The 23,405-nt window shown below is 37.7% G+C and overlaps 1 protein-coding gene across 2 annotated transcripts in view; it reads left to right on the plus strand.

The window, feature by feature from the left end:
- The window catches only part of PRKCE (protein kinase C epsilon), a 285,523-nt gene that overhangs the window by 257,493 nt on the left and 4,625 nt on the right, over positions 1 to 23,405 (plus strand). The window contains exons 13-15 of one of the 2 annotated variants that reach the window (XM_005483089.3): positions 2,201 to 2,389; positions 6,621 to 6,767; positions 14,358 to 14,387. In XM_005483089.3, the coding sequence (XP_005483146.1) occupies positions 2,201 to 2,389; positions 6,621 to 6,767; positions 14,358 to 14,372 (351 nt within the window). In that variant the 3' untranslated portion in view covers positions 14,373 to 14,387. Of the gene's footprint in view, positions 1 to 2,200; positions 2,390 to 6,620; positions 6,768 to 14,357; positions 14,388 to 23,405 lie in introns of those variants that run through there. The other variant, XM_005483088.3, reaches the window with a different exon arrangement.

Raw genomic sequence — 23,405 nt, forward strand, 5'->3', positions numbered from 1 at the left:
TTACATGTAGATGAAAACATTTAAGATGCAGACTAGACTCTGCTGCACTTGTGCTTAGGTAGTCTTGCAGAAAATGGATACTCTACTGCCTACAAGCATTCCTTGATGATTGGAGTGTTTTTTCTAGTATTTGTTTCTTGAAATTAAAGTTATTCTTCTCAATTTGCTCATTTCTGAATCAGCATCATTATGATGATTTTTAGCAGCCTTTAAGGTGCTAGATGCAACTCAGTATTGCAATCTTAGTAACCTTAAGTAGTTATAAAAATGTTTTTATTTTTAGTGAGGTTTAAAAGAACATGTTCTTACAGAAGAAGCCATATGTTTGATGCCGTTTTGACTACAGCCTTTGTGGGAATATAATTTTTTTTCCTTTATTTAAAATATCTATGAAAGATACCATGCTTGTCTACTTTATAGACTTGCACAGAAAGATGGAAACTAGATATGATCCTGCATATTAGTTGGCAACATTTCAAGGTGTTCATTGGATAAAATAAATACCTTAAAGTAGTGTGACTTTGACATATCCTAGATTTTAATATTATGAGGTGAATTTCAAAGTGCCTAAAATGAACCAATACTGAACAGTTATTCTGCCAGGCAGACTTTCCTCAGTTGAGTTAGTAACCTGTGCATCTTTCCACTTGAATATTCAGTGTGCAGGTTTAATGGAAAGGTGTTGTTGATTTGTCTTTCATCAAACATAAATTTGCAGTGAGGAAAAATGTTATTTATTATTCCTTAGAGTCAATAAATCATAAATCCATTCTGTTAGTGTTCAGAGCTGTCCAACTTCAGTAGCACAACTGATAAAGTATGAATCATCTTGAAACTATCATTACATAAATGTGTGTCTTATGGAGTCTCAAAAGTATTCCAGCATTTAAAGAAAATAAATACCAGTGTGGTAGCTGGGACTATGTAGGATTTTTTTCTGATTTCGTATACTAATTGAGTCCTTTGACAAATTCTTTGAAAATTATTACTGAAAATAAAGCAATAATAAGAATACAGGAACTTTTACTGAGGCTTCCAATTTGTCATGTTAATTGCAGAAGTTATCTCCTGCTTCTATTTCTCTTGCATTGTGGTGATATGTCTTAATTTCCTTTTATTTAGTAGTATCTGATTTCCAAAGAGTTCCCAGAAGACATGAAAAGTATACATCTAATTTTCTGTATTTGACGGCTATAAAATATCATTTTCTTTCAATGAGGAATGTGGATGAGATCCAGACCTGTGTATCCAAATGTTAAACTCATTTCTGTTTTTGTGTTAAGACTGAATTTGGTTTTATCTTGGTCTTGATTCCCAACTACAGCACCAAGCCCAAGCAGTTCACTGTGGGATTTCTCACTGCACTGTGCAGTGCTGTGTAAGGAGTTGGTGGATTTATTGCCATTCCAAGGCATTTTAAGGCACTCCCCTTCCCTGGTTCTCTGTCATGCTGAACCAGTGCAGCCAAACTGCAAGCTTCTTTCCAGTGAAAAGGGGACAAGAATTAAACTTGTTCCTGGTACAACTGTAGTTCTGTAACACCAAGTGCTACTATAAAACTCCATCGTGCTAAACTATTACTTGCCACTAAAGGTATTTGCTACAAGGTTGAACTTGTGCCACAAGAGAAGTTGTAGCCAGTTTTTCCTGAAAGCAAGTGCAATTGAAGTGAATTCTACAGCCATGTATTGTACAGTGGTTTAATGCTGTAAAAGGAACTTGAACAAAAATGCTTTTGGCTTCCTTCAGCCCTACCTAAAGGACAAGAATAAATCTCTCAGATGATCTCTGTGCAGCATTAGAAGCTGGTTCAGTTTGTTTTGTTCAAGATAGAGACAAGGAAATGTTTCACATTTTCCACCAGCCTGTTTTGTATATGTGACCTTTTTTCCCCTTTAGAGTGACCTGCTTTAAACAGCTTGGGAGGATATGCAGCTCTTTTGCTCACAAGCATAGTCATTTACTCAGGGGACTGATAAACTCTCAGTACTGCTGAGAACAACATCTCATTGACACTTAGCTGTGCTAGTGCAAATTGCATGGCTAAGAAACCCTGTCGGCTGTTACTGAAATCAGTGTGTGATCCAGTCCTGCTTAGGCACTGGGGCATAGAAGGGCTATATCATGTTGGAACAGCAAATGTGCAGCTGAGACAGTTGTCTCACTTGTCTCTTCAATCCAATCTCTTTTTCTGTGCTAGATCCTCCAGGAGCTGGAATACGGTCCGTCCGTGGACTGGTGGGCTCTGGGTGTTCTCATGTATGAAATGATGGCTGGACAACCCCCCTTTGAAGCTGACAATGAAGATGATCTCTTTGAATCCATCCTTCATGATGATGTATTGTATCCAGTCTGGCTCAGTAAAGAGGCTGTCAGCATTTTAAAAGCAGTGAGTCTTCCATACTTGCCTTCCTCCTCCTCCTCCTCCTCATGGGTTTTTGGGGGGTTAGTTTGTTGGGTTTTTTCTTGATTAAAATTGAATTTGCTGAAAGTTGTTGAGAGCAGTCACCACTGGGAGTTCAAGCACAGTTCAAAGTGCCACTGTTAGGATAATGGGGCCTTGGATAAATTACACTGCTTGTGGGAAAGGAACAGAATGTTTGTATTCCACGCAGTTCTACACTGTATAAATCTGTGTACTGCAGATTCATGTTTCAGGGAAAACCCAACCAGCTAGAACTGTGCTATCACTTTGACATTTTATATGCCATGTACTCCCATCACTAGAGTGGGAAAAGCACTACAAAATTAGAGAAACAATGTTTTTATTTTATCCGCTTACAAAATTTCCTGTGCCTTTGCTGTTTTTCCCCTGTCATCAAGATGAGTGAAAGCCCTTTATTTACAGCTGCATGTTCTATTTTATAGTTCACATGATAAGCAGTCTTCCTTTAGTGTGATTGTTTCTGTTCTCATTTGGATTTTTCAGTATGAGTGATGACTTGACAGTAACTTGTGTCATCAAATGCCACAATTTTTAAAATCAGCCAATATGTACCACTGGGCATATTTGGTTTTTAGACTACCTTTATAAAGTCAAGTTTATAAAGTCATTCATTACTATGAATGACACTGACATAATTTTTTTTTTCTCTGCTAGTATCATCCTAAAATTGAAAGCAAAACAATACAGAAGCAGTTTGCCAATCCCCAGAGTTGGCAAAAACCCGAGAAGGATTTTTGGCCTAAAAAAATAACTTGGTTTTTATTTATTCCATTTTTCCATTATCTTTGAAACTGGAAAAGCTCTGCCTTTCTATATAGTTTTCTTTCAGCATCTGGAGTAAGGGAGACTTTCAATTAAGAAGGCAGCTGATAATGTAAAATCCTGCAGAGATCTTCATACAGGGCTATTTTGAAAATGTGTATAAAACATAAATTGAGATTTTAACACCAGTTGACAGCACATTCTGCAGAAATTCTCATCTTGACCTTTTGATGAAAATGTCTTCAGGCTCCTTCTACTGTGCAAGAGAGATGCTCTAGCAATGATTCAAAGCAGAAGTCAAAGTTAACCTCTCAGAAGTGTTTGCTGAAGTATCTCCTTTGCTACATTCACTGTAGTGAGAAGATGAAGGATTTTTTACTGCTGGCAGTAATTTATTAATACTTATTCTCCCTTTTCCCCCAGATAGCTTTCTGACTACTTTTTGTTAGCTCACATTATACTTTCATGCATCCATTTCTGTTTCCAGACTGTTTGATTATTTTACTTCAGCAATTAAAATATATAGACTTGAGCTGCAGAGTTCAGGCTTATATCCACAGCTCAGAGGTTATTTTGGCACATTGTAAAGGAAGGGTTGTTGTCAGTTTTCATACCTACATCTGATTTTCATTGGAGTCCAGGAGATTTTCTTTTAAAGCTGACTTTTTTACAGAATTTTCTTCATTTTGATAGTAGGAGTGGTGATTTGTACCTTGCTGCAGTCATAGCCTTTCAGGCATAAATTGATACAATTTAATGGAGCTGTGGCAATTGATACCATAAATAAAACACATTTCCTTAGGATTAGCAACCTGCTGCCTACGAATGTGTGGTATGAAACTTGCTTGAAACTTGTGTTCTTCATCTGATACTTGTCCATATGAAGAACAGGAAAAACAGAGGAAAGAAGGAGGCGTCTATGCATTTTACTGCTGAATGGTAGCAAGGGATTAATTTTGGAGCACTTCATTTCCTCACATTGTGCTTTGAGACATGAGTTTCATTCTTTTGAAACTGTTTTTTTTTTTTACAGTCCTTCAAACACCACATAAGGAAAGTTTAATAAGAAGACATTCTCTTGTATTAAGTGGCTATGTTGTCCTATTTTATTAATAAACAGTTTTCCTGTTATTTCCATCAAAACACTGAGGATGATATTAAAGCTCAGTATCACAAGGCAGTGTGTTGCTTATCTCATGAAAATCCACACATCTTATTAGTCCTGTTTCTGTGAATTGACAGGAATTGCTATTTAAATTCTTTCCTGTGTAATAAGGAAAACAATTCTTTATTGAAATTTGCTCTCTGCTTCTTCCCAAGCAATGGAGAGATGTTGTCTCTACAGTATGTGTTCCCTGTGTACTGAGATGCAGTCTCTGGCTACAGAAGCAGAACTCTGTTTTTAAGCTGTGTGATTTATTACAAGAAGCAAAATTTGGGGAGCCTAATCATCCTTGATTCAAGCCCTAAGCAGCATTTTGTCCTGTTATCACTTAAATCAGTAGGAATGCTGATCCTAAAAGGCTTTTTCTTTCAGAAAAGGAGGTTTCTGCCTTAGCCATGAAAAGGTTTATGGCTATGGCTGTCAGCTCCATTTGCAACCATCTCTTCAGCAGAGTGCAGTTAACAGCTGTGTCTGTCCTGACAGTTGCATCAGTGTTGATGCTGGTGATAAACAGGGAATAAATGTCAGCTTTTGCTTCAGAAATAGAAAGGGATTAAATTAATGCAATTAAATGTCTGCTTTAGAAGTTTGATGTTTTTTCTTCATGTATGCATGTGATATTTTTGTTTAAGTATTCATTCTTAAAATACATTCTCTTTCATCATCCATTTCACAGTTTCATGAAGTTTGTGAAGTACAGCACTAAACTGGACAGTCTATTCACACCGTCATGTCCTGGGCTTCTTAAAAAGTTACATGTCCAGATGCTTTCCCTGTCTCCAGTTTAAAACAAAGATAAAGCATGGCAGATACTAGGATCATATTTTACTTCTTTGATACCTGGATTATATGGTACAAAAAGCACATCCTGTAGTTTCCATGTTCTGTTTCTGCAATACATGTGGCTGCTAGTTCCTGGCCTGCTCGCTCCAGTCCTGGAGATGAAATAAAGCAGAGGAATGTAGGAATGCGTTTTGTGGTTTTTCAAGAGACCTCACCAAAGCACAGTAATCCTTTCAAAAACTTAATTTCTCCTGCTCATAGAAAAGATTCCTGTAGTTTAGATATGACTTGCCTACTTGCAAAAGAACTTGCAGAGCAGTTGAACTCAAGACCAAAGAGAAGGATCATCTTCAGAACGGCGCGTGTATGTCAGAGACCACAGACAGAATTGCCTTGCTGATCTATGCTATGCCTTTAAACTGACAGCAAGGGTACTCTCCTCTGAATGGTTGATCCAGATATCTAAAACCATTCTAAGGGCTTAAGTAGCTACTTACCTAATACCTGGAGTACTAAAGCAAGGGCATGCTCTACAGTAATTTCTTTTATTCTATGTTTGCTTTTTTTTTTCCTACAGAAGTATAGTATAATGTGATACATAGGTTGAAAAGCCACTGAACAATTATTACATTTTGTTTACTTTGTCCAGTTTTCCTAAATTTAAAGATGTTATATAATAGCTGAATATAAAGTTATAGCAAAGCTATTGAGCTAATTCTATAATGTGTTTGTGTTTATAAGAACAGCATTCGTTGCTACTTGAATTGCAAGGATTCTGTGTCCTAACACAAATTAGGAAATTAATAGAGCAATTGCTAATAAAAGAAGGAAAAATAACAGAGAAAAATCAGGTAAAGTATTATGAGCTTCCATCAGTTGATATCAATGTCTTACACCACTTGTACAGCTTTTTACTGACAGGAATAGTAATAGTTTAAATGTGAGAAGTTTATAAATTACCACACTGGAGGAGACCAGTTAGTTTCAGTCGCTGACACTAATCGTGTACTAAAAATGAAAGATAATGTGCAAGATATGTCATGGAGGACATGACATAATTTCCCATTCTCAAGGGAAGCTTTCTGCAGGTACTGATCACTCTCTCTGTCTCTGGAGGATTTAAGATCATCTTTCTTTCCTTTAGTATTTTTGGCTAAAGCTGAAAGTAGATATGCTGAACGAGTATCTAGTCCTTTAACACTCCCAGTCAGATGAAATTAAGAGGTCTCAAAAATAAACTGAAAGGGTTTCTTGCAGTAAATTTACAGTTTGGAGTCTCTGAATCTTATGGTTTGCCCAAAACCTCTGAAATATGGAGTGCCAGAATAAATGACCTTCTGAAAGGGGACTGTCTCTAAAAAATTAAGAATTTAAGAATTACAGTGTGTAATTGAGCAGCAAATGATTTCCAGGTATTGCCATTCATATTTTAACTTTTCCCTCCTTTCCCTCTCCACCCTGTAGTTCATGACAAAGAATCCCAACAAGCGACTTGGCTGTGTGGCGTCACAAAACGGGGAAGATGCGATCAAGCAGCATCCATTTTTCAAGGAAATTGACTGGGTTCTTCTAGAACAAAGGAAAATCAAACCACCCTTCAAACCTCGGATTGTAAGTAACAGTTTGTATAACATTCAGAGAAAACTTGGTTTGGAAGTTCTCCTTGTTGGCTTTTCTGAGAAATGAGATTACCCAATGATCTGCAGTGTTTGAGGGCTGAAACAGTAATATAAAAATGGCACTGAGAAGATTACTTTGTCATGGTTTCTGTGAAGGTAAGTGTCAGGAATAAATGTAATGCACAGAAAAATGTTCATGTTCATCCACATAAACCATAAGAGAGTTCAAAAAACATTTTTAATTACATTCTGTGTTCTCAAAGATGCCATAGCCAGAAAAGATGATTTCAGTTGACGTATACTCTCTATACTTTCTGTGTGAACTCTTTACAGTTCTGCATTGCTGATGGCCACTGGATTTTGTAGTAAAGCACAGACAAGAATTTATAAGGAATAACATTTTAAGTGAAGAAACTTGAAAAGACAGCTTCTTGGGGGAAAGAAACACACATTATTATTAGATACATTTACATATTAACATTTTCCTGGATAGTAACCAAGTATTTCTATTTAAAAGTAAAAAAAATCTGTAAAAAACAGCCCTACCTGCAGAAAGTATGATAGACATGCAAAAATATTTTATTCTGGTGTTTCTCTGGATGAAAACACAATTAACCAAATGTCACAGAATGCATGCAGTTACTTCTGTGCTTACACACTGCAAAAGGCTAGCTTTGTGATAAATCCTCAGAGAGTGATTTGCATCTTTTGATTTCACAAGGTCCTAATTACAATGCTTGATTTGCCTGTGAATATGGTCAAAGTTCTTGTTTGTTTCTTTCTTTAGATACTTTACAAAGGTATTAAAACACCTAAAAAGCAAAACAAATGAGCAAAATAAAAACCTTAGGAATCATGTTCAAATCCTGAATTAAATTCAGAGGTGCAAAAGTCCCTTCTGTTTTTGAAGAATTGCTGTATGTTACATATAATGCCTTTACTTGAGTCCTATGAGATGCCTTTCCCCAAGTTCCTTGTGTAGATGGGGAAATGGGGAAAGCAGGACTGACTGTCCAGAACAGGAGCCTGAGGCAGCTCCTCTTGAGTCCACTCTTGGGGAAATCTCTGTAGCTGTGAAAAAGCCCAAAGGGATTGACAGCTGTGAGTGAAAGTCCTTATGAACCCCTCTCTAGGAGTAATAGTAAGGTACAGTGTTGTCACATGAGGAAGGTTTTCCCAATGTATTGGAGGATGGAAACCTTACAGTGCCCTGTGTGCAGGCAGAGCTGGCCTGAGCCAGCCCCGCTCCTGGGGGTGCAGCCAGCCCTCTCCCTGCTGCCCAGCTCCTCTCTGGAGGTGTGACAGGCTTGCAGCTGCTGCCTGAGATGATGTACAAGCCTCTGCGCTGCTGCAGGAAGTGTGAACCCCAAATTAACTCCTTTAGTACCAATCTGAAGCCTATTTAGTACTGTGGCTGTCTTCCAGTCAGGTTCCAGAGCTCTGAGATAGCTGCACTTGGGCAAAGTCTGCGTTGAGCTGAGTTGCATTTGTGTAGCTCTTTTCTTGTTTTCACAAGAATTTGGCCTCTCATCTCACCATAATTTTTGTTGCTTTGCTCCATACTCATCAGAATTTTGTTTTTAAGTCATGATGAACTATTGCAGAATTATTTTCACTTTATGCCTGCATCTAATTTCCAGTTTCCTTTCATCTAGTCTGTTTATTGGCTGTTTTCCTTTCATGATCAAGATGCACAGTCCCTTTGACAATAGGCATTTTTATGAGGCTTTTATTATTTTTGTAACTACTCTCACTGTGGCAGTCCTTAAAAGTCAGGAGGTATTTCAATATCAGGTGATTTTATTCATTGCTGATATAAATGCCTTCTGCTTTCTCAGTGGGGTTTCTTTCTCTTTCTGGTAACTATTTCATTGTTATTATATTGTAAAGCCAATCCTATTTTGTTAATTCCTGATGTTTTGTTCTTTTTCCTCTTTTCTACTTTCTTCATGGTATTTTAATTGAATTGTTCTGTTTCAGTAGTGATTGTAGATAATTTCAGAGTAGTCTGAAATTTGTATAATTTTAGGACAGTTCTTTGTTCCTTAATAATTGTTAAGGTGATTTTATACATCCCTATTTACACTTCTGGTCATTTTTCTTCAGGCTACTTCTCTAATCTTGGATTTCACACTAATTCTTTCTATATTCTGTCTACCAACTTTCTGTATTCTACGAGATTTGATTCCTGCAGTCTAGTAGCTCTGTATGCTTGGATTTTTTTCTGAACTCTTTTTTTTTTATAGTGGTGAATTCAGATAATATGTACTCTATGTAACAGGCATCTCTTATTATTTTCATGTTCTCAGTCTGCTCTCTCTAAGGTATCTTCCCCAGTGATTGGGTCCTATCAGCTTTCACTGATAACTTTGAGCATACCTTATATATTTATGACCCATTTTTATGATCCATCAGCTATTTTGTGCCAAGTTGTATAAATTTTACAGTTGTTTGGATTTTATTGTTGTATAGCAATCTTTGTGCAAGGTCATACTTGAAATTTTTGTTTGTCCTCTTAAATGATGTATTACTTGGAAAGTTAGATGTGATATAGATCTGGGCTGGAGAGAAGGATCACACAAATGAAATACAATTATTAATTATTCAACTTCAGAAATGGCAAAGAAATTGAGGGCAGTAAATTTCAAGTGCTATAAAGGTAGTTTTGTATACTTGCCAAGCTAGTCTGGATTGCACTCACTTTGAAAAATTGTGAGAAGAAGAAAGAAGGTGAACACTAATGAAATATGATCTATTTTAAAATCTTCACAGAGAGTTCTTCTCTCTAAATTCAGTTGTGGGTGTAGCATTGAAATTCATTGATTCAGATTGTAACTGTAACTGTAACAAATGTAACTGTTCCATAGCAGTGGAATAACTATGAAAAAACCATAACTAAATAACTAATGCCTGTGTTTGGAATGTTTTATGGTTTTTAACATCTTTTAGTATTAATAAAGAACTCTTGATTATTTAAAAGTAATTTGTAATATTAAGAGAGAATTTAAAAAAATATTTTAATATTGTGTTGAGGAGGGCCTAGTTCTGTGAAAAGATCTATGAAAAGAGAGGCCAGACTACTAGTTAGAAAATAGACATTCTTGCATGTGATGTGTGAGTGTAAATATGTGTTGAAGAAAAAAGTGTACAATGCATATGTAGCTGTCTGAAATTGAAATTGAGTTTTGCATGCACATACAAGAATGTATATACTTACACAGGTAGTCTTCTATTTTCTGACCAACCAGTAAGATGACTAAGGGGGGAATATTTATGATTATGTCATACACGCTTTCAAAATAAAACAATACGTAAAATACGTTCAAATGAGCTACAGGCAATGTAAAGTGGGGACATTAAACCAGTAAAGTCATTAGGGAAAATGGTCAAACACTGAGGTCCCATCAGACAGTGGAATAATCTGCCAAGGGAGGTCATGGAGGTGGTATTGTGGAAAAATTTTTGCTTCTGTTCTGCCTCACTTCTCAAAACACACGAGTTCCCTGATTAGCACAGCTGATTTGCTTTTTTCTTACCTTCCAACATTTCTCTGCCATAATAAATTTTCTGAGGAGCTATATTACATGGTATTGTCAGGCTGTGCTTCTCCATGGTTCAGGTGTGTCACTTCAACTCTGCCAGCCTTGAGTTCTTCAGCTGAGCTTGGGAAAAAAAAAAACAAAAACAACTGCATCAAACTTTTAAAGGTTTTTGTTGTTCGTTTGTTTTTTTTAAATCTCATTCACACAGTGGATGGATGTAATTATGTTCCTTATTATACCAGAAATATACCATTAATGTCTTTCTAGTTTGTACATTATTTGATTATTCTAATGATGCTTTGGAAGCTGAATTTTCTTCCTGTGTCCAGTATTAGAGTGCAAATTACCAAAAGGATTTTGAAAACCTGCCTATGTTTTTTTGAAATCTTGCATGAGTGCCCTGAACAGAGAACTCATACAAATAGCTGAGGTTTAGATTGCTAAATGGTGACAGAAATGCCACCCTAGGCTGTCCTAGGAAGAGACAGCAGAAGCAGATTTGGTGGTTCTGAAACCTGCTGGGAAGGATGTTTGCTTCTGCAGTTAATGACTTGGAATAGAGAATACAGAGGGGTTAAAATGCGCTGGGACTCAATCCTGTGATGCATGTTATCTGCCAACTCTTCCTCTCATAAATCTAGGATCTTGAGGCTTTTCAGCAGTAAAATTATTTTACATATGTGTGTGTATATGAATAAATAAATATAGTTCCATGCAGAGCTATTCTAAATGTTAAGCTAGTGTACAAAAAAATCACAGCTCTGGAGCATGTACATTAGAAATCAAGCAAACTGTTGAGCAGCTAGACAGCAGATGCTGGTTACATCTAAGCTCCAGTGACTTTGCAGTGTCTTTTAAGATCATTTTTACTGTTTTTAAAGCCTAATTCTTATAGTTTCACAGCATGTCTTGAACAGTTTTGAATAGTATTAGTCATCCCTGAATGCAGTTGTGAAAATGTAACTGCATATGCAGTAAGTACCATTTTAGACAATACCCTTTCTTCAGAGCAACTGTTGTGAGACAGAAATCCTTTGAGGCATTTTAATCTTCTGTTGAGATTTTTTTTTTAATATATTCTTCCTAGAATTTTATTCCTTTTGGAATATGAAATTTCCATGATCAGTAGCCATAAGGCCAGGCTATGGTTTGCAACATAATTTATTGCTCAAGAACCACAAAGACCTTGATAGCATTCAGTGATTCTCTGCTCCCCATCTTTCTTTGCTTCCATGGCTCTGTTCCTGGCTTGGTTGAGTTGCTTATTTCCACTTTCAAACTGCATTTGCCATCTTAAAAATTAAAACAATGGTGCAGTAGATCAATTTCTTACATAAGTTATGGATGTGGTGGTAAGTGAGGTAGATCCTGCTTTGTGGCGTGATGGGATGGTTCTGTCTCTCCATACCAAATACAAACTATGCATTAAAAACAGTAATTGAAACAGATTACTGCTTCTGCTTTAATGTATTGATTAATTTTGTATTGTTACAGTTCCGTGCAATAAATTCTTTGTGCCATTTTGCAGAGCACAGCTGGCCTGCTGAAAGTTCTCCAGAGTAAACCTGTGGCCTGCTGACATGTCAGCAAAATCAGCCAGCAAAAAAGCCCAGAAACAAGTGCACAAGTGGCAAAAAGAGTTGCAGTATCACAGTACCACTTGCCAGTGATGAAGGAAAATCACTGCCTAAAATTTGTTACTCATTTGGCTGAAGTCAGTAAGCATCAATTTAATAGAATCATAGAATAGTGTGGATTGTAAAGGACCTTTAGAGATCGTCTAGTCCAACCCATCTGCAGCAAGCCTAATCAACCCTATCAGGTGCTCAGAGCCATGTCCAGGTTGTCCTTGAATGTTTTCAGAAATGGAGCATCTCTCACCAATCTGAGCAACCTGTTCAGTGTTTCACTGTCCTCATTGTAAGCAATTTCTTTATTATAACTAGTTTAAATTGCCCTCTTTCAGTTTAAAACCATTACTCCCTGTCCTATGGCAACAGGCCCTCTTCTTTTTTTCAAGCTGCCTTTGAGTATTGAAAGTCCACAATATAGGGTCTCCCTGGGATCTTCACTTCTCCAGGCTTAATAGCCCCAGCTCTCTTTGCCCTTCCCCACAGGGGATGTTCTCCAGCCCTCTGAGGGGTTTCTTTTTGATTTCTGTAGAATTAGACCTACATGGACACTCCTGTCCTTTCAGACTGAGTTTTCATTGTCAACCCTTGCAAATGTGCGTGCCAACAGACAGACCTGCCTCTTTCATCTACCCTGTTGTCAATGTTAGCATTGGGAAAATTTGAGACACTGTCTAAGATGTCCTCAACATGAAAAAGCTGAAGAACTCTCAGTGAGAGGGTAATACAAGGCCTGGTAAAACAGAGTTTGCCATATGTATTTCTTTCTAGCAATTAAGCCAAAGTTTCATCACTAATGGCTTTATCAGTGCCTGTGGCAATCCATTCATAGTGTGGCTTTATGGAGATGAAGTTAACAAAATCATATTACAATGATTCACTGTCAACATGCAGCTTTCACAGAACAATGCATTATTTTAATTTTCTCAATGCACTCATAATTTTTTGGTTTTCCATTTTTAAAGCTCACTTTCCTCAAGAGCATTAAAGACAAAATGAATGGGATAGCCTATTGCAGAATTGTATCTTGCACTATGGAGCAACAGCTGCTGCTGGCCTGTTCATCTAATATGCCTTCCTTCATTTTGCAGCCACTTCAATTTCTATTGGTATATCACTGAGAATATGTTCTGAATCATTGTATGTTCCTTCTTCAGTTCTGACTTAGCGTAGAGAGCTGATCTAGCAGATACAACCAGAGACCCAAGAATTGCAAGATATATAAGTTCCTCCACCAGATTTTCTAGAAACTCATTATGTGGTCCAGGCTGCATCATCTAATCTTTTCTCACTTCAACTTCCCCTCTGTGGTAATTACAGGCAAAGTTGAGGGCCAGTGAAAAAATGTGACAAAAAAAAGTGCTAAAGATCAGCCTGCTTTTAAATTGACTGGATGCTTAGGACTTCCCTTGGAAGAGTGTTCTTATGCTATACCAGACCTCAGTGTTAGCAGATTTCCTCTCAGCCGCAAATTGCACCTTTCTCAGCTCCATTAACTCTAAGATAATGATAAACCATTATGGAAGTCCCTCCCCCCTTAGTTATCACTATCTGAGCCACATTGTCTGTATGCAGTTTCCTTTGAGAACCTGAACTCCCTGGTTAAGTCTTGACTTAAGGATGCCAGCAATGTGTCCTCTTTCAGTTCTGCACTGCAGCAAAGGTTTGAAATAAAGTCAATCCCAAATACGAAATTTTAGTCATAGCCAATTATCGTGGGTTACAACTGGAGTCACTGAGCACCGTGAATTTTCTTTTCCCCCTCCCCTGAATGCATGAAAAACAGGTAAAATTTTGGCAATCCTTTGCCTATGACTGAATGAGAAGCTGGATGCCCACAGTGTTTGGAAGCTGGGTGATAAGCAGCAAATACAAATCAGCACCTCTGGAGAGTCAGCTGGGCTGTTTGCACAGGCAAACAGGCAGACCTGCCCTCTGGGTGGGTGCTGCACTGAATGGCCCCCAAAAAATGTCTTCAATTAGAGAGGTGTGTGTTCAAATTGCTGCAGCAACCATCTGCTTACTGTGAAATATGGCTGGAATCCTTAAAGAGGGACCACGTTTCTGGAGAAAGCTTTCCAATATGTTAGCCTGAAACATAAGTTCTATATTTGCAGATTCATTTTCATACATGAGTGATTGCAGGCAAAGATTTTTTTACTTTTTAATGAGGGATTTTTAACCTAGTATTGGGAAGTCATGATACTGTTTTGGTGGGGGTTCTTTGGCACACCTCTACTTTTTTGTGACAATAGATTGTATCATCATCCATGCAGAATTATGACTTTACCTTTACGCTGTGGGGAAGAAATCCTGTAAAATGCAGTATCATTCAATAGCACCAGAAGGAACATAGGAAATTACAGGCCAAGTAAATTTCTTTTTGTATAAATGTTCTCTCTTTTCAAGTTTGCTTCAGTGTGAATGTCCCTCTTTAAGGTAAGGCCTTCAATATGGGGAAAATGTCAAGGTAGGTCCACTTTTAGGCCTAATAACCTTGAGGTGTCCCTTCAGTTTCATGATATATTTCCATTCAGTCATCAGTGCATGGCAATGAGCATTTAGCAGATGGGCACGCAAGGGGCTATACTGCATGCCTTTGCATGAAGTGTTACTGCTTAGGCACTGGGGAGTGATCTTCAGACCTCAGACCCTCATGTACCATTATTACACATTGAACATGATGTATTTCCCACTTGCTGCAGACATTTCAGGCATAGGAAAACTATGGGCTTTCTTCTGAGAGTGATACCACGTGGATTAATATCGATATACAAAAAAAATTACTACAAATGGGGTACACTGTCAAAATGGTTAGCATACATCCTTAAAAAAAAACTAAAGAAAAATGGATGTGGACTTTTGAGACAGGCTTTTTATTACTGACAGTCATCATGGTGGACCTCCTACAATTTTTCTGCATGCTGCCCCTGTCACAGAGTATCATGAATCAGAATATTGAATTTCAGATGGTTCCTAGAAGTTACACTTTTCTGCTACTGGCTTTGAGTGTAAGCCAGGTGGCTGCTGATTGAGAAGCATTGGTTGTTTTCAGGCAATGAAATTCAAGATCTCAGCTGAGCTTGCTGCAAGCAGCTGTGAACAACAAATATTACCATAGTCATGCCTGCAGTGTAGCTTGGAACAATCAGTCCAGTGGCTGGGCAGGACAGAGAAGTCTGGAGCACTGCTGCCTCTTTCCTCAACAAAGGAAAAGACCTTGGTTTTCTAAGCTTCAACTAGCTTGGCACTTTGTGCAACCTCTAAGTTTGCCCAAGATATAATTATATAGCATTTGAGGAGCCTATGTGCAGCTTAGAGAAATCAGAAGTGAACTGGTATTTTTAAGATATTTCAGTGTTTGGTTTGTTTTTTTTTTTTATTTTATTTTATGTACAAGGTTTTGTTTTCCCAGAATTTCTCATTCAGTTAGTCTGATTTTGGGGTTTTTTTAAATTACTTTCAGTGTCAGTGCCTCCAGGAGCTGTTTGTAGATGTCATTACCATAACACTAGAATTACAGAAATTTGAAAGCTGCTTCCCAACACTGCAAGTTCCCAAATATTTAGAAGTTAAACAATTTTTATTATGCTTCTTTTGATTCTGTACTGGGGATCCATCAGTATTTGTTTGGTTTTGCGAAGTTCTGGTTTTATAGCACTAAAATATTTTCATACTGGACAATTAGGTCCATATAACCATTTGTTAGGTGTACATTGTTAAGTGGTGCCCTTTAGGATAGAGTGATAAGCAGCCAGAGCATACCTGCTTTCCTTTTGGGCTTCCCCAGAAAAACACAAATTCTGTTTCGCTTTCTGACTGCTTTAATCTCCAGTGCAATTTTCATGAAGTTATTTAAAACATTAAGTGAAATAATTTTATGTTCACTTGCATTCTTATGTACATTCTCAAGAATTCACAAAGAAATATTTCATTTTTATATTAATGTAGATAATATATAATATTCCTGGGTTGGGCCTAATCCTGATGTCAGTAAGGATCAGTGGAAAAACACCAGCTGATTAAGAAGCAGTAGCATCTGGCTCTTTATCAGAAGGCGGAATTTATCAAGAAAAAAAGTCAAGACTCATTGAAATCTAGCATTTTCTGGCTAATCCCATCCCAGCTGGAGCCCAGTAAACATTGAGTATAAAAAGAGCTTTGACTTTGGGTTTATTTCTCGTGCAGAACTTTCTGTACTAGCAGTGCACTATGCTAATGCAAGCACCAGGTCTTGCTAGGGTGTTCACCCAGAATGGGCAGCAGAAATGTGTCAGTGTGTTTGTTCCCAGCTCAGCATACTAGTGCAAAACTTCACTCCTTTGACATGTGCACTGCTAGGCACAGGGAGGAGTGAAGCAGCTGCTGTGTAGCCACTTATCTGCAGTAGCAGGACAGGGAAGACACCTTTGCATGGTGAGGAGTCCTAGCACTTCATTAGCTGCTGCTTTCCTCTTGTTGGGCTGCTGTGCTGGCAAAAGGGATTTTGTTCCTGGTCCTCTCAACAGCATGCTCCAGGGGTCACGTGCTTCAATCCCAAGGGATGAGAGGAACACTCAGTATAAACACTTGCAAAAAACCTTAAGCACAGATCTTGTTCCCTGCATGCCATAATCACTTTTGTGAAGGACCTAGAGAACAGCAGCTCTCTTGGCTGAACTCTGGAGTACGGAAAAGAAGGATTTGAAGACCATGACTGCCCATGACTCTTTGGAAGATTCTATTTGATTGTATTTGACTAGAACAAGAAGAAAGGGAGAATGAGGTTTTTTTCTGTCATGTCTGCATTAACAGCTCAAATTCCCAGCAAGATGGGATTCCCACTGTGCAAAAAGCCACATAAGTGAAAGACAGTCAGGAGATTTTTGAAAGTGATAGAGGGATCACAGCCCACCATAAGGAGACCAAAAATAGGAAGAAAACTAGATAAATGATGAAGAGAAAATTACTCAAGCTCAAAGCAAATCAGTAGCAAAACCAAGAATTAAAGTCATGTCACTACAAACTCTGCTATGTCATGCTGTGCTCTTTGAATAAAACTGTGTTCTAAAAAAGGCAGTCACAGGGTCTGGAAGAAAGGTGGAAAGAAGATGTATTGAGTGGCATAAGTAATAGGCATTCATGCATAGTCCTACAGTGTCTTTTACTTAGCCTATGATCTGAATGTGCATTAGTTAAAATAAAAAAAAGATAGCATCCTCAGCTGCTTTCTAAAGTCACATACATCTATATTTTGCTCTCTTTTTGTAAAGGCTTAAAAACATTCATTACACTTGAAAATATAATCTCTAACAATTCAGTGGTCTTAGCAATAACCATCATTGTGTAGCTTTCTCCATTTGTCTTAGGTAAAACCTTCTATACCATTTTGCTGTATGAAAGCCTGTCATATGCATCCCCCATGTCAAACTAATTAGCTAGAGTATCAAAGAGCATTAATTTCCAGAAATGTAGGTATTCTTGCCAAAAAATGTGTAGCATTCCTACTCTATGGCCTGTAATGCAAACTAGTTTAGTGTGTAGCGGAGTCTTGGAATTTTGCTCCCACCATGTGTGTTGTCACACCTTTCAAGCTGTGATTTTTTTCTACATCCAGCCTCACAATGCATGTCAGTGCTCCTGGATAGAGGACAGCTCAGAATCACAAGATACTACTATATAATTTCATGTCATCATCAGAAAGGCTTCCATAATGTGGTACTTTTCTGTAAAGAAAAGGTGACTGTAAGCAAAATAAAATGTTAGAAAGTCAGACAATATTTATTCAGGATACACAGAGTATCTTGAAATATTTCATTACATCACTCATCAATGTACTAACATCAGAGTCTCCTTAATTTATTCCTTGCCTTTGTGATTGCTTAAAGAATGCAAAGTAAAGTAAATAAGTGTATTGGTCTTTTACAGAATATATCTGGTCAAATGCCTCAGTGCACAGTCAATCTATATTTGGATAACTCTTTCAGTGATTTTGCAGATGTCTCCTGGAAGCCACTGAAATTCTAGGGATATGTGCCCTAGACTTACCAACCTGCCTCACTTTTTCCTCTGCTTTGCCAGTCATGTCCATTGCCTGGATAGCCCTTTGTGCCAAGATGCTAGGGATCAGGAAGGCCAAAAGGCTTCCACATGTGTGTTTGAGGACTCACCAGCAGGTGGTTCAGCACATTGTGACAGATGCACCAGCGCTGACTCCTGTCACACTGCTATGACTGTGGTAGGAATGCAGATTCAGGGGAGCTGCACCTCTACAACTGAAAATGGGCTGATCTTGGATGTGTGCCAGGGTGTAAGAGGGAAGGTGACATGCCTGATCATGACCTTAGTGCAGCTGAGGATATCAGTTAAAGGATATCAATGGTGGCTTGCCAGTATAATGTGAATTAGACAGACACACATATAAAATCTGCACTGCAGAATAATCATAAGGTTTGCAATAGGAATCACATTGTGGAGGTGAGGGGTATTTCATATGATAGTTCCATTTCTTTCTCTTCTTCTCTTTCCTCCCCTTCCCAAGAAGAAGTATGAAATTGTTTCTCATAAGGTTAAATCTCTCAAAGAAACCTACCTTAAGGGGAAGATGTAGTGTAGGAATTCAGAAGTTGGCACTCTTTCCCTGCAATGTTTTCACTTCAAAAAATGCATGTATTCTACCATAGCATAGCTAATGTGCAATAGCTCTGTGTCACAATTGAGTCCTAATGGAAGCAAGCCCTGAGAAAATGAACATGATGGATTTTGAGAGAAAAGGACTGAGCACAGATGGAAAGCTGGTGCTGAGCTCCCCTAAAGCTCCTGTGAAATCTATCTCCATCCAAGTTCTGCACAGAAATAGCTGTTGTGGTATAGGAATCAGGCTATGAACAAAGGTTTGCTATATATATGTAGCATTTTGCTCTGTATAACTTTAGTGCTGTGTTCTCAGGGTGATGAGTACACCAAGTAGGGCCATGCAGGACAAGAGAAGCACAGGGACTGCTGGGAGAGGTTCATTGCTCAGACCACAAACACGGGGTGGTTGTCAGGGAACCTGCAGAGCTTTGATTTTGTTTGCCTTGCTGTTTGTTTTGTGGTGGTGGTTTTGGGAGGCTCTGGTTTTGAGGAAGTCTGTGTAAAAGTGACATACAAAAGCTGACATTCTGGCCCTGGAGTCATTAAATGTTTTTGCCCTAATTGTTTAGGTCATTCCTCCTTCCCAGTTGACCCATTTCACATTCCTAAGAAAGGGAATACCATTTCAATATAAATGTGGTTTCTGTTTAGTGTATCACAAATGATCCCTATTAAAATCCATAGTTTTGTGAATTTGCTTGGTGTTTATTAAATATCTGTGTACTTCCACAGCAGATTAAAGTATGGGCTGCATAGGTTGACATGCTTTTCAAATACTGTTTCACTATCTATTAACATCTTTGTTGAGTGGGGGGGCTTTTCCACTACTTTTAATGTGGTGTCCTTTACCTCTAATGAAAGCATAGTCTAGAAGAATGAAATCTCACCCTCTGCTTGGAAGTAATGAATGTTGTTATACTTTAAAAAGCTACTTGGATTCAAAAGCCTTCTTATCATCATAAGTTTCAGTTGAATATATTGCAGCTCATGGCAAATGTGTTGTCACTGTTCCATGTGTGAATAGAGCAATTAACCTGCTGAGAAAATTTAATGACTTATAAAGTTATTTTGATAACATGTATTTCTTATCTTCTGAAATCAGACAAGCTAGGAAATACTTCTAATACTGATAGAGATTCTCAGGACATGCAAATACTCTGAAGAAGCATCCTGAGGATAAATTGAAAGGCCAGAGGTGTTGTGCTTCTTAGCCCATTTCCTTTAAAATATTCATACTGCATTTATTTATAAATAGCATGAGTTGTGGGCAAAAGTGAGTGCTCATTATAGTTAATCTCAAATATTTAGAAACTACTACACCTTTACAAAAAGAGATCCAATCAGTGGTGCAAAGAGATCTCTGCCTGTGCTGTGGTTTTTGTTATCATAATAAGGAGAGGTGAATGAGAGGACGGTGACATGTGAGGTTAGCCACATAACCCTGTGCTTCAAACCAGCTGGTTTGATGGCTGAGTTTCCCTTTGCCTTGATAAATATAATCTGAAAATCTTAACAGAAAGGAGGTAAATACAAAATGTTGGAGCTTTTATCATCCTGATGGAAGAATTTTTTCTTGATGATACTGTGTCAAACATGGGAATCACTTATTACTTACTGGATAAATTCTGGATAAAATTAGGTGATACCAATACATGTGAGAAAGTGTGACTCTTGCTGCATGTCCCATTCCTGCTGCCCTGTGCCCCTGGAGCTGTACATCGAAAGCTGCAGCAGCCTTCTACATAATTTTTTTTTTGTTTAATATATTATATTGTTTATATTTAAACAGTATATTGCGAATTTGTAGGACAATCAGACTAAAACACAAACCCCAGTCTTTTGTGGCAGTGTTGTTTCCTATCCACCTTCTCCATCTGTTTTTTTTTACCTTCTCTTAGCAGCCTTTGAAGCTGCTGGACAGTGCTAGCACAGTTATAGGAGCTGTTTGAGCTTTCAGTGGACTTGAAAGGGTTTCAGTGATTTTCTGCAAATTACATGAAAATAAGTAACAGACTAAAGAGAGAGACTTCTTAATATCTCCAGACTGGAGAATTAATTTAATCTTTATTAGGCAGAAGAGAGTCCACTGAGCCTATTGGCCTCATGACACATCTCATGAGCTGTCCAAACTTTGCTGAGTTCCCTGGTTTGGAACACCCTCTGTCAGGTGACTTCTTGCAAGGAGGATTTCTGTGGCTTTTCAATACCAAAGGCTTCCATCATTCACATTTGGTTCATGTAATCAATGGAAGGAATGGCAAGTTTTCACTTTCTGAATGTATTTTCAGTGATAAGAACATCAACTTAAATTTCTTTTTTCACTTTGAAATTCATGTAAAGTCATTTAATAATCGCTGACAGACAAGGTTGTTAATCCTCAACACTGGAAAGCTTAATAAGCAGATTTTAGTGGGGTTTTTGTAAGCTTGAGTTTGTAACTGCAGGTAGAAATAGAATGTTTTATTGAAATGGCAGTGAAACCAAAAACAATTCAGAAAACCACTCTGTAATGTGTGCTTATTACCAGTATCTTTTAATATATATGTGAGGAAATCTGAGAATAAAAAAAAACCATTTTGACTCAAATAACCCAATAGCTCTTTTTCCAAAATTGTACAGGCCAACTACAAAAATTGATTAAACGGTGTTTTATCAAGAGATAGCCTTTTATAGTTTCTGATATCTTTATCTCTTTGAATAGAATAAAACATTATTTTGATTTAAAAATTGTCATCCTTGATGGGTTGTAGTCATATGGGTTTGCTTATTAATTCAAGTGTTATATCTAATGAGATCATGTCTCCTAAGTCACACAGTCACTGCTCAGAGAGGAGACCTCTGAAGCATTCACACTGCTGGGAAAGTCAAAAATGTAATGGCCAGCACATGTCCTGCATGAGAGGTAGTCACTATTCTTTCTCAGTACCAGAGATTTTCTGCTGGTGGAGCAGCCATCTTTCTGATGAGAGTTAGAATTGGAATTTTTTATTTTTTGGTCATTGCCAGTGCAGTGTGGAGTTTGGCACCTGCTGTCGGGAGCTTGTGGGTAGCTGCTGTGCCCCTGCTCTCGTGTAGCTAAAGACAAGAGGCTTGGGTAGTCTAGAGAGAGAAAAAGGAGCCTCTGAAACCTAATGGAATTTCTGTGTGTTTAGCTGTAGTTCTGGGTGTTCTTCTTTCCTAGTACTGTAATTTCTTCATTCATCTGAAATGGAAGAGTCTAACCTGGAAAAAAGTCTGAAGAGTTTAAAATAATGTGTCCCAAAGTTTTAGGAGCTGCAGGCTAAATAAACAGAATCCCACCCATATAATTACTGCATTTTAAATGATGCATTTAGCAGCCAATCTAAACATTTTGCCTTTTATCTTCATGATTTTTTAATGTTCAAAGTCGGATAATAGCTGCACTTTGTTTCTTTCATAGATTCTCCTTACCTTGCAGATCTTCCTTCTTTTCTCAGCTTCCCTGCTAGGAGACAGGCACAGCCCTCCAAACCTTCATCCTGAGTCCTCGTGATGCAGCTGTGGCATGGTTCATGCTCTTGGCCTACAGAGCATTCACAGTGCAAGTCCATTAAAATAGCAATAGCAGCAGAAATGTGGCCAGACCTGTTTTGTCTTAGCAAATGGAGTCTTGCAAAATAGTCATAGCTTCAGGAAGAAAGTGCCTAAGGTGCTAAGAGGGCTTCTCAAATAAATTTTTCTGTTGAAAAGAAGCACTTGTTATGAGTGCCACCTTGGCTTAGTTCACTCACTTTTGTTCCCTGTGATTTGTTTAATCTCATTCCATCAGTTGGTTAGAGACCTGTTAGCATATCCATAGATTGCTCCTTGCTTGCCCTGTTGATAAATTGGGTGATTTACATCTATGCTGCCAAAACTACATGGAATTGTTTATAAATCAGAGAAAGTAAAAACTTCTCTTTCCTCCTTTGGTCTTGAAGTCATATTTTAAGACACAGTAGGCTTTTAAATCTAAGCAAATACCTTTAGTTGTTTTTTCAGAAGTGTTTGGGATTCCCTACTGGCAGCACAATCAATAGAATTAATCATTTTAATTAATAGAATTTACATACACCAATGACCAATGTTGAACCCTTTTTTAGATGTACTCTTCTGTGCTCTGTTTCATCCAGCACCTTCACAAGTCTTACTGATTTCTGGAATAAGTGTCTATGGAGAATTAATTGCTCCTGATAGGTTTTGAGGAATTTGTCATTTTACCCTTTTGACTTACACAAGGAAATAATACTTTTCACAAATATGTTCAATATGAAAACCTGAAAATAATATATATTCTATTTGTTTTCAGCTACTTGAGAGTTTATTTGCCCTTGATAGATAATAAAAGTGTGAGGGTAGTCACATTTCTTTTACATATAACTACAGTTCTGAATTTGAATTCTACTTTTTGCAAATACTCACCTTCTTCTGCTTTAATGAGTATTCCCGTGGCAAATTAATTGTGTGAGTGTGTAAAAATACCATGGTAGGACATGGAGAACAAGAAAAATGTAGACACAGTTACAATGTAATGCTTTTAAGAATTAAGATGGAATTTCATTCTTACTTTGCAGGTTTTGCCCAAATTACTTTGGAAAAAACCTCATAAAGTCCAAAGCCACGTCTGCGTCTCTCATGCCTCTTAAGCAATTCAGAGTTATATGAGTCACATACATTTCATGTCTGGTCTTTATGTACCAAGCAAATATTTCAAATGTAAACAATATAAATATATATATGTGTGTTTGTTAAGTCCATATCCCTTTCTTTTTAATGGAATTCTGTAGATAGAGGTTGTGGATTTTTGTTTGTCTGCACTTAGAAAATACTTGGTTTACAAGT

Source organism: Zonotrichia albicollis, chromosome 3, assembly GCF_047830755.1.
Source record: "Zonotrichia albicollis isolate bZonAlb1 chromosome 3, bZonAlb1.hap1, whole genome shotgun sequence".
NCBI classification, from domain to species: Eukaryota; Metazoa; Chordata; class Aves; order Passeriformes; family Passerellidae; genus Zonotrichia; species Zonotrichia albicollis.